The sequence below is a fragment of the Ptychodera flava genome, unplaced genomic scaffold (assembly GCF_041260155.1).
Source record: "Ptychodera flava strain L36383 unplaced genomic scaffold, AS_Pfla_20210202 Scaffold_35__1_contigs__length_1935909_pilon, whole genome shotgun sequence".
Classification (NCBI taxonomy): Eukaryota; Metazoa; Hemichordata; class Enteropneusta; family Ptychoderidae; genus Ptychodera; species Ptychodera flava.
In genome coordinates, this window is record NW_027248357.1 from 1299399 (window position 1) to 1311992 (window position 12594).

At 37.4% G+C, this 12594-nt stretch overlaps 1 protein-coding gene across 1 annotated transcript in view; it reads left to right on the forward strand.

The window, feature by feature from the left end:
* Window positions 1-12594, forward strand: part of LOC139127740 (endosome/lysosome-associated apoptosis and autophagy regulator family member 2-like) — a 119806-nt gene that overhangs the window by 94243 nt on the left and 12969 nt on the right. Inside the window, exons 6-8 of the mRNA XM_070693630.1 lie at window positions 2637-2827; window positions 6427-6506; window positions 6998-7087. Of these exons, the coding sequence (XP_070549731.1) occupies window positions 2637-2827; window positions 6427-6506; window positions 6998-7041 (315 nt within the window). The 3' untranslated portion in view covers window positions 7042-7087. The remainder of the gene's footprint in view (window positions 1-2636; window positions 2828-6426; window positions 6507-6997; window positions 7088-12594) is intronic.

Below are 12594 nucleotides of genomic sequence, written 5' to 3' on the forward strand. Positions count from 1 at the left end.
CAAAAGCTCCCATACCGCCTAAGCTACCATCTCAGTATTTGGTGTACATGCAAGGGTTGAGATGTGACGTAGTTCAAATGAACACGTCAGTGTCAAAAATGTGCAAATGAGGTAAGAAAAAGGGAAATTCTGCAAATGTTCAGGAGTGGTGGCATGCCAATGACTGAAAGTTACTCCACTGACCTTGAGTCATTTCCTGTCATTGTTTATGAACTGTTACATATTAACAGACCTGCTCAAACTAAGGGACGGACCATTAGATCTTGGGAGGGGGTGGTCACAATGAAATTGTGAACATTTTTTTTTACAATTGTAAATTTCTAAAAAAAATTTTTCCAAATGAGAAAAGCTGTGCTAATTTTTTTTTCTGAGTAAATTTTCAGATTTATAATTTTTAGCTCCGCTGTCAGCGACGCGGTAGCTTATCAAATAGGTTGATTTTCCGTCGTCGTCCGTCAGTGTCATCTGTCGTTGTCCATCAACAATTGCCCTCTCCTCTGAAACTGCAAGTCCTATTGCTTTGAAATTTTATATGCAGTTCACTTGGGGTGACCTCACTAAAGTTTGTTCAAATTGTGGTGAAATATGCATATTTGTATTTTTGGGGCATTTTTGCTGTTTTTGGTAAAAAAATCTTCTTCTCTGTAACCGCTTGTCCGATTGCTTTGAAATTTGATGTGCAGTTTACTTAGCGTGACTTCAGTCAGATTTGTTCAACTTGTGGTGAAATTTGCATATTTGTATTTTAAGGCAATTTTTGTCGTTTTTGGTAAACAAATCTTTCAAAATCTTCTTTTTCAAAAGTACCTGTCAGATAGCTTTGATATTGGTACATAGGTCCCTAGTGATGATTTATTTCCGATTTGTTTGTTCAAATTGTAGCAGAAATATACAAATTTGCATTTTTAAGGCAATTTTGCAATTTTTAGTCAAAATATGTGTTTCTCATAAAGTACTGGTATGATAGCTTTCAAATTTGGTATACAGGTTTCTGTAGATGAACTTAGTGATATATTGAATTTCTGATGAAATCTGTAATTTTGTATTTATGGGGCAATTTTTGCCATGTTTGGTCAAAAATGTGTATTTCCAAAACTACTCATCTGATAGCTTTGAAATTAAGTATACAGGTTCCTACAGATCAACTAAATGATATTTGTTGAAATTATGATGAAATCTGCAATTTTGTATTTTTGGTTCAATTTTTGCCATTTTTGGTCAAAAAATGTGTATTTCCAAAACTACTCATCTGATAGCTTTGGCAATTTAGTATACAGGTTTCTACAGATCAACTAAATGATATTGTTGAAATTATGATGAAATCTGCAATTTTTTGGGGGGTCAATATTTGCCATTTTTGGTCAAAAAATGTGTATTTCCAAAACCACTCATGTGCTAGCTTTGTAATTTGGTATACAGGTTTCTATAGATGATCTAACTAATATTTATTGAAATTATGATGAAATCTTCAATTTTGTATTTTTGGGCATTTTTGCCATTTTGGTCAAAAAATGTGTATTTCCAAAACTACTCATTTGATAGCTTTGAAATTTGGTTTAAATGTTTCTATAGATGATCTCATTGATATTTATTGAATTATGGTGAAATCTGCAATTTTGTATTCTGGGGCAATTTTTGCCATTTTTGGTCAAAAATGTGTATTTCCAAAACTACTCATCTGATAGCTTTGAAATTTTGTATACAGGTTCCTACAGATGAACTAAATGATATTTGTCTGTGGCTTCCCCGCTATGCGATTAGGTGTCGTACGTTGTTAGTTCGAACCCTGTTGAAACCACCATATTTTCTACCCTGGGTTGATAGCTCTGCTGCTAGGACAGAATTGTCCCCAAGGCTGTCTTTCGCCCATGCAGTTTAATTAAGTGATGTATTCATTGCTTCGCTTCGATAAAGTTTTTGTGTGATGTATGATAGTGAGCGTACAAGCGTTGACTGCTTCATGAACTCTACAGCGTATGGAGGGTTCGCAGTCAAAAATTGTAACAATGTAGCTCGGTTATTGAACCAATCTTTTTTTTTGAGATTGGAGATTTGCCCGAGCTGTTTTGTCTGTGGCTTCTCCTGTAGGTGACTTGGTGCCGTACGTTGTGAGTTCGAACCCTGTTTGAACCATCATATTGAGTGATGTTTACATTCAAATGATAGCACTGATGACATTCATTAAAAAATCCCAACGTTGTAAATAGTTGACATATATCTTACATTTCCTGCCATCTGGCCATTGTAACTTTTTGTGCAAATGGTCGATACCAAGTGGTGGAACATTTGATATCCAGGGGGTCTTTAAGACTGAAGAGGTAGCATTTTTTTTTACCTGATCCTTTGTACATTATTTGTTCCCACTTCTCCAACCTTTCCTTTTTGTCAAGCCTTCTCTGGCTGATGTTTTTTATTGAAAATGCATGTAGGATCTGCTTGTCCCATTGCTATAGAAGTTGATATGCATGTTCCTAAAGTTGATCTTATTTGCTTTTGTCATTCTTGTTTTTCTGATTCAAATATTTCTTGAATGGACCAACTCAAACGGAAGTGAGCACACTGTCCTTGAAGGTATTTTTGAAATAATTATGATTGTTACAAATTGTGTAACCTCTGTTCATTTTCATTATTTTAAGATGTATTTGAAATCAGGTTTAAACGTGATATATTGGAAAACTATGGGTGTGGACTTTGATGATGATGGTAACAATAAGAAGAAGGTGAAACCAGTATTGATAAAAGAGATTGAAGTAATGGGCATAGCATATACATCTGAGTGTACCAAATGTAAACCTGGTACGTTTGCCAGAGATGAAGGATCCAGATTGTAAGTACTCTAGTGTAATGTGCCTTTTTTTAATATCTATGTAAACAACTGGGATAACTTATCCCATGCAATTGCATTTCATTTGCTGTGATTTGCTGCTGTAATAATACTAAAAAAATAGCTAATTGAAGCTGTATCCTGAATAGAAGCTGCATCCTGCACCCACAATATGGTAACTGATAGCTAAAAGACACAATTTGAAAGTTCACAACAGCATATTATAGTCAAGACTTCCATTAATGTTGTGTATCATAATATCTGTAAAATCAATTACACTTAGTTTTATCATTTACAAATTAATTGCTAGTTTGCATTTACATAATGGAATTTTGTTTTTAGGGTGAATGTCCAAAGTACTGCCTCAAACTTTGTGAAATATGGTACCGGTGATAATCTGTCAGTGTTAGGATAGGATGCAAAAATATTTGGCATCATCCTGTCGATTAAGTACTAATCGATTCATTTTAAAGAGGCACTCCCACTTGGTAACATATAAAAACACATTTTTTAATGCCAACGGTCGACATTTGACCTGGTGACTCTGCGCGGATTGCGAGATATTGATAAAAACATGTCATATCCCGAGCCTATTTTTCACATCCCCAAGTTTCACGATTGTTTCTGATTATGACCCGAAATCCCCGAAGGTTTGTTATTGTGCTGATTACGACATTCCAGGAAGTCCATAATAAGTTCGAACGACGGGACATGATTTTCATGATATTCATAGGAGTCTTTGAGTCTTTGGAAATTACATTAAAAACATTTAATAATGACTTAAAATGTGACACTTGGTATACATTTAATTTACAGACGCCAGGTTGTGTTGTTCACATGCACTCAGGTCAGCAGGAAAGTGCATTATTACTATTTCCGGATTGTTAATTCTTATTTCTAAATTATTTAACTTTTTTCCACATTGAACTATCTTTAGGCAGTTTATACTGTAGCTTAGAATTTTTCTAATTGATACATTTAAAGCTGCACTTTTCAATCCCAGGTTCTCGCATTAGTGGAGTTCTCCTCCCAGTCAAACACATGGCCAGTATGATGTTTGATTTCTATAACATTAATTACACAAACTGATCTCAACCTTTTGTCACATTTTGCTAATCCTGCAAACAGAGTTTATGCAAGCTTTTGATTGACGGTCGGTTCAAATCGCCAACGGTCATTGATTCCCCACCACAAATGCTCGAATTTCCTAAAAAATTGTCTTCCAGTCGCGTTAGACTTTGAATATAACCACAGAGTTCGATCGGCAGCAACTTCATGCTGACCGCTTGGCAGTCTGTCTGTGTTTTTGCGGCCGGGGAAAACTAAAAAGTGGCATTTTCTGGAGCGTGTGCCCGCGTGTTGCCTGTTTGGTGTCCACTTACACAGTGAACGCCGCCATACCTTGGCGTCCTTTTAAAGGGAGGCTCCGCCTTTAATCATCTTTTGGGTTCTTTGGGTCCAAATCCCATCTCATGTCCCTACATAATCAACTTTATCACATGAACTGGCCCGAATTCCCACCTGTGTGACGTAGAACAGGACGGATAAGAAATCTGAATTACCCCTGTTGTACGTCATCAACCGGAACTTTTTTCTTGCATGCTACCGTTCATACACAGATACATGCGGGTCGCGACGTTAATATACACCGATTTGTCGTGATCGATGCCGTGCTTTCATGACATTTTTACGAAAAGGTGACCCGCTAAATCCAAACATGGAAACAAGAAGGCATGTCCATCAAAATTTCGACTGTTCCGAGAATCGAATGGGGATACCGCCGATCGTTTAGCTTAGTAACGTCGCAGCACCAGTCGAGTCGCGTCGCGTCGTATAATGTGGACGTCGTACCTGGCGATCCCGGTTGGCAATAAACCTGAAATCCACATCTCAATGGAAGTTCAACTGAATAAATGAGTACAGTATAATCTTCGGGAAAGCGACATAGGAGGCACAAGCATAAAGTCATTCGACTAACAACGATAAATTTCCTTCATCATACAACAGTTCCGTAATTTTTCGCTCGGAATCAAACCTGTAGCGCGGCATACGGCTGTACATCAGCTGTTGAGCTGTACGGTATATATGCAGTGCAGCGCTGTGGAATCCGATGTACTTCGAAAGTTGACTCAGACAACACTCAAAACAGAGTTTCCGTCAAGTAAAATTAGGATGTATCTACGGGTGAGATATATGTCACTGCAAACATCAAAGTCCTTAAGACGAAAACATTGACGACCGAGATCGGGATTAATGAGTTGACACCGGCATGGCAGAGACCGGTGACGGCAGCGTTGTGGGCATAAACATGCAATGATGAGGTACACTCTGTGTGTCATCGAACAGAATCTTTCGCGCTGCCATGGACGTAAACTTGTGTGATGTTTTGAAAAGCTAGGAATCTCTAAGAATGAGAATTACTGTTTCGATCGTGTCGTTGCATTTACTTCATAAATCCATTTGTAAATATTCTAAATAACTCTGAATACTATAGCTATCCGTCCCTAGCACGATGAAAGTTATGTGCACCGATGGCTCGCTTAGTTGCCTTGGCATCGGTACAGGGCGAGACAAGGATTGACACGTTCACGTGACCAAATCCGTACGTTTGGTGGGTGGAGATACCATTTGATGTATCCAATTTCAGCTTGATGGGATTTATGAATGAAAGTATCTCCTGGGTTGACGGACCGCTTTACTCTTTAAATGAAAGTAATCCGCGTAAGTAAAACACAAATCGCGACGAAATTCATACAATTTGTCACGATAATTTTGATCTATCTACGTCAAAAGAAAAATAAGAAGACTGTTCATGTGATAAATATATAATCCCATGGTATTTTTCTCTGTTTGACGTCATCGTATACGAGTGTTTTTCGCGGAGCCGCACAACTTCTCGCCTTCGGCTTGTATACGATGACGTCAAACAGAGAAAAATACCATGGGATTATATATAAATATGCCAACAACCTGACCTGGCCAAACATATAGAGAAGCCACTGACCTGGCCAAACATATAGAGAAGCCACAGTGTTATTGGCGGTCTTTTTAAAGAATTCCGATCACTAGTAATGAATATTTATCAATTTTGAAGAATTGATTAAAATTTCATATCAGCAACTTTTTCATTTGCATCCACTGCTTCCATTTTGACATTTTACATCATACTGGGATAATAATTTGATCACACGTTGTTTGACACCTTGCCTCTTAAGTTGTCAATTTTCCATTGACATATGAACAAACTTGTGAAAGACAACAAATGCATTGTAAACAATACAAAACCAAAAGTTTTGCAAAGGTTCACAAAAATTGCATTGTTTACATTTAAAGTAACTACTGGATAAATTTAACAATTAAAGAAAATCACTTGCTACACCACCACAACATCAAATAATTGACTGAACCCATGATGCATTGCAAATGAGATCTCAGCTATGTGTTACACTCAGACATTTACCCTAGTATCATGTTAAGATCATGAAGTACACTCTGTTTCTTTTGAGGGCCACTTGAAAGATCAGCATCAGCTTTAGTATTACCCTCATTTAAATAAAGTGTAGTTACTTACTTATAAACACTTCTATATTTGTCATTATTAGCTGTGAGGATTGCCCTGCTGACACGTTTTCTGTGACTGGATCAGGTGAATGTCAGAAGTGTCCAGATACTCATTACTCTCGTAAGTAGATAAGCATGTCAGTGTTTTCTCTTGGCAATGCTATGATTTAGTATTCTAAGGATGAACACCAACAAGTGGATTCGCACTTCCTTGCTCTTGAGAGTTACTTCATATTCACATCTTGTTGGCTCAGACAAATTCAGTCTGAGTTACAAAGGTCATCTGACACAAAAGTCTTCTATTATGGTACAGTTACTACAATATATATTCTATGGACAAACGTGGTTGAGAAGTCACCTTTGTGCAAGAAGTTGTAACTGACAATTGTGCTTTGATCATTTTCTTCTGAGAAAAGATATTAGAATAAATTGTAAATGGGCAAATTTCAAAGGAAATTAAGTCTTTATGTAACAAAAACACCATTATTGAATTTTATCAGTACCATGCATATTGATATCATGAAATTCAGTTTATTTGGTGCACCTTCCGAAATTTGGATGTGTAATCTTATTGCACTGATGCTACAATTTGTTTTGCAATTGTAATTTCAGAGCCAGGGTCTGGAAATTGTACTGAACGGAAACCAGTGTACTGACAGAGACTACTTCGAAACTCACACTCCTTGTAATGAAAACAAACAGGTAATCTGCCAATCTGCATAGTATAGCCTGCTACCACCAGTCTAGATACTTGGATGATTTCTTCATGAATAACAGTAATATTACTTAACAAATAATATCTTTATGGTATCTCAATGTACTATGGAAGTAGAGCTCTAACTGTTCTATCATATTTACTGTTCATGAGCAACCATTGAATTTTGAAGTGCCTGAAATAATTGGCAAGATGCTGCTCCTTGATCACCAAATGGTATTGAATTTCCAATGCAGTTTTCTCTGCATTGGAAGTGCAGTAAATCATGTTTGCAGCCATGTCACTGTAGGCGCTGCCACTCTCTAGCTCTTTACCAGCACGCTTTTGATATGGCCAGCTGATAAAATAGCTCTGTTCTGCTTGGTTACAAAATAGCAAAATATTGAAGTCTTTACATACTCTTATGTTTTGTCTTCTCATGAAATCACATAACAATATCTACAGAAAACTACAGCTAGCAATAAAATGTAAGATGTTGAAACAGTTTACCCTCCTTCCTACAAAGTTGCAATGTATTGAAACACTTTACTCTCCTTTCTACAAAAATACAAATTCCCTTGTAATGAAGCAAACATTGTTGCTGTTTGTACAATACATCATGGATACACTGAGGCTTGGCTTTTCTTATGTGAGTCCCACGTACCAGTTGTCCTTGAGTCCAAATTTTATCTTCTTTGCTAGAATCAAAATTTGGCCTGCAACTACTTAGTTTGATAGTAAAAACCATAATTTCAAAGGAAACTTTCACAAACAGAGTCATAATACAAGGGAAAAGGAGAAAAACTGGGGTTTTCTGAAAGGTCAAATTTGGGTCTTCTCATATGATGTCATGAATGAAGAGTACACAATTATGGTTCAAAAGAAACCACCTAGGGAGGTCCAATACAGTACTAGCATCACATAACTTGTAACTGCATTTTGCGGTATGCGGCAAACCTTGCGGTAACTGTGCGGTAGCATTGTTCTCTGCCGCAAGGTCTGCGGTATCTATTGTCTCATGCCCACTTCCCATTGTTTTATTGCCGCAAACACTGCGGCAACACGTTTGCGGGAACTCACTGACGCCTCAAAACATGCGGCAACAGCAGTGCGGCAACACACTGACAACTCAAATGCTGCGGTAACACCTCGTTGTGATCGCATTCTATTGTTCTAAATGTTGAAACTTGTGCGGCAACTGAATGATTGACAGCTTCAAAACCACAGCCGAAGAAATTGCGATTCTGTACTACAAACCAAATATAAATGCTATTTGAACTTCACGGAATGGTCAACTGTAGGCCTACACATCGAGACAGGAGAGGTGATTGGGAGTCAACTTAGCATGCTATTCACAGTAATTGAGCTCAAATCGCCAAAATTGTAAAGGGAAATATAAATCAGTGTTTCATCAAGGCTGCGCGATTGCGCAATTCCCCCTCTTTGAAGTGCTGCCAATATTGTACACAGAAGGGGCGACTCATCGCGCACTCTACTGAGCTGGCTGGAATGGCATATCAAATGTCATGGGTGTCACACCTCTGCACCTCGATGCTTTTGACCCGCAATCAGCACCTGTTAATACTTTAGCAACAGGCATTTTATAGTGTTGCAAGAACATTTACATGAAATGAAAGGGACTAATTTTAGTTTGATTTTGATACTTTTTGTACTTTCCGTACGCTGATTTTGCATATGAAAGCCTCCCAGCCCATTGAGAGTTACGTTCACAAAAGTTCATTGCCCTCCTATAGAAGGTTTCTGTGTCACATTATCTCGTACGATTGAGAAAAGGAACAAACTGAAGTTTTTTGTGCATGGTATGAATGTCCATAACACTATGAAAATAATTCTGGTAGCAAAAATTGACACAGAAATTGGACTTTACTGTTACAGAAACGTGTTCAGTTCAGTATGGCATTGGCACTGTGACGGGATTGCTTGCAATCAATGAGAGTCACAAGCAAGCTGTAGTGTCAATGGGCCCGGTTTTTGAATTCAGTGAACAAACATTGACTTATTTTTCGGGCAAATAAACCCAGAAGTTAACTATCGGTGACAACCAGCCTTTCTTTTGTTATTTTCCCGTTGTAAAATGACTGACAAAAAGCAATTGGAGTGAATCTGACATCGAGAAACTCCACATTCAAAGCATGGCAGACTGAGACTAGTCCGACCTCCTAAGTTGTTCGTTTTAACTCTACTGAGTCTGCGCACAAGACTACAAGACCAGCTAAGTCACTAGGAACATACAGCTAACTGGTTTGTATAGGGCAATCTTGATCCAAACTCTACGGTGGTTAGGGATGATATAAGCACAGTAAAAACGTGACAAGCAAGTATATTAATGAGCCATCCGCCACTTTTCTAAGCTCATATACATTCAAACAGTAATACTCAAATTTGTTGACTTTTGGAAAAACCTAAAGAGGTCGTGTTTGCAGCAAGCATCTTGGATTGTGTAAGCAAGTGATTTATGGCTTGTAGTTTGCATATCACAAGTGACATCATTGCAACATTGAAACTTATGTGTAAAGCCGTGATTATATGTTTTCAGTTAAATCCCCCCAAAATTTTAAATTCCCCCTCAAAAATTCCTGTAGAGGGGGACTAGTCCCCACCTCCTGGTGTAGCATCCCAGATGAAACACTGTAAATCATGTCTTTCTGTTTGTATGCAATGCAATGAATACCTATTGCTGAAAAATGTTCTCCAGCTGGGTGGGCCGGGTGCGGTATGTTGTGAGTTTGAATCTGATGTATAATTAATAAATTTCTTTAATAAAGATGACATCACTGATCGGAGAGAAAACGTGATGTCTAAGAGAAATTTATTCGATGATTGTGACCATCAGGAAAGTCACGGTCCGGTGGTATGTTGATGCCACAACACATCACAGAAGACAAGCAATAATTTTTCTTGAGATATTTTCTATTTTTCAATGCAAGAAGTGAATGCCTGTGAACTCGGAACTGATCACTGGTCTGTACCAGTCATTTCAACTCCAGTGGTTGGTATTAGCTCAAATACTGTTTTAAAATTTCCACAAGTACGATCCACGACAAAAAATGCAGAATTTTTGTGGCAATTTCAAAGCTTTCCTCGTTTTCACTCAGAAATTATCGTCAACCGATCATGATACCCGTCCATATCTATAGTTTATATCATGCGAAGAGGTGAAAAATGACCATGTACCGGTACTCCCTTGTGACGGCGTCAAATTGTATGGAGATAATCTAGGATTAGTGGTGTTAAGTCTTCAAAGACAGTAAATTACGAAACAATAATTCTACAGACGCATTTATTTCTCTTCCGACGGGTGAAACCACAGGCACCCATGCGACTGCGTAATCTGCTAAATCGATCGTGAAACTAACAGGGAGTCTGTAAAAACAACGGGTCATCAGTGTAGTCATAGACCCTCGAGAAAAACAGAACAGGCAACTGCGATAGAGAACAAAGGGTCTATGGGATTAGCAGCGTGCGATCCTACATGGAATAATTAAGAGGTGTTAATGGATCGGGGACGGAATGAAGCTGGACCCGTCGACTGCACAAAGTCCGCTTCATAGACACGTGCATGCGGGTATACGGTAATAATGTTTTTTGATTACAAGTTATTTCGGATTACCTGCAAGTCCATTTTTAGAAAGAAAAGTGTTACAACTATTTTGAGAAGAATTCGTCAAAATGGTTTTAAAGTACTTTTTACATATTGGTAGGGAGATTCGATGCACCTAGAAGTCTGCAGAGAGTCAGTATGTTGCTGTAAAGTGACAAAGTTTCGAATACAAATCCGAACACATATCGCCGCAGTTCCAGACTTGACAGCAGTTGACATCACAGAGTTGTTTACATTCCGCAATTGTCCGTGTATCTCCGAATTTTCCCTCGTTTTTGCAGTTTTTTTCACCGTGGGAATATTTTCTGTGCGAGGAGTGCTCCATGATTCGGTAAAGTATGCATGTTAACTACTGAAATGTTGTTGTTTGAAAACTGTGAACGGCCAAATTTGCGAGGACAGTGTTAGCTTTGTGTAAATGCATGTCTACCTTACCGCTTCTGACTCCACCAACCGTTGTAGAGTCCCGATTTATGCGCAAAGTTTCGTCTGACAGCGAAAGTCAGTGTTAACAAATGTATTTTCTAGTACTTTGCGGATGTACACATGTGTAGCTTATCCGAACTTTGGTCTTTCTTTAGGCTAAAACAGTACCGAAATGTTAGAGGTCGTGTATTTGAGCTCCGATGGAGTAGTCATTTTTAGCTACTATAGACTATAGTCTATAGAAGCTATTGGGATGGGTATCCGTCCGGCGTCCGTCGTCAGTCTGTATGTATGTATGTATGTATGTCCGTTTGTGAGGCGTCCGTCCACTCAAATATCTTGAGAACCACAGTACTTACTGATTTGATATTTGTTGTGTAGATAAAAAATATGATTTTGAGAAACTCTTTTTTTTTTTTTTTGATATTGTTGAAAATAGGCAAATTAATGCCAAAAAAGGTGTTTTTGGTAAAAAATCTTCTTCATAACCGCTGGTCAGACAGCTTTGTTATTTGGTATACAGGTCCCTAGGGATAACCCAACTTACATTTGTTCAAATTGTGATGAAATATGCAAATGTGTATTTTTAAGGAATTTTTTTGTCATTTTTGGTCAAAGTTTGACTTACATTGTATGTAATTCTTGTACTGTATAAACCCTATCAATTCACCCAGAAAAAAATAATTAATATGATTTTAAATAATTGAATTAACTAGGAAATCATCAAAGCCAAAATAATTTTAGTGTGGAATTATCAGAAAGTTCAACTTTTTTTGACAGTTCATAGTGAATTGAGGATTAAAACATGTAAAGGCAACTTTCCTGAATCCCAACTTTGATATATTCTGAACCACCATTTATGTTATCTAAAAGAAATTGCTCATAATAGTTTGTCATGATAGGGTGGTCAAATAAATAGAGATAGAGAAAGTTCTAATTTTATTTATGGTTGATGGTAAGGATAAAATAAGATTACTTTTTGAGGAAAAAAAAAGAGTGGTCAATTAAAAGAGTGGTCAAAGTGATAGGGTTTTTATGGTAGAAGCTGGGCTGTAAGATTCCTCATGTGCTATTATAGCAATTATGCAATCTGTGTAAACAGTGCAATGAAAGTGTAACATGATTCCTTATAATGCTTTTGATGACCTTGAACTTCTTAAGTTTCAAACATTTGTCTCTTCAGTGTGCTTTCTCTGAGTACGTACAGTCTCAACTTATTCAACAGAACTACTTACAATGTTAATTTGAAAGTTAAAATGTGCTTGGTTAATAGGATGAAAATACTGATATTACCAAAGATAACCAGCTCAAGATTCTTTATAACCTGACAGATATGCTGTCTTTTTATGACGTAATTTGATTAGAATGTAATTAACTCTCATTTATTTGGTATTATACACTAATATAGTCTGATGAAATATGCAAATCTGTATTTTTACGGAATTTCTTTCATTTTTGGTCAGGCAA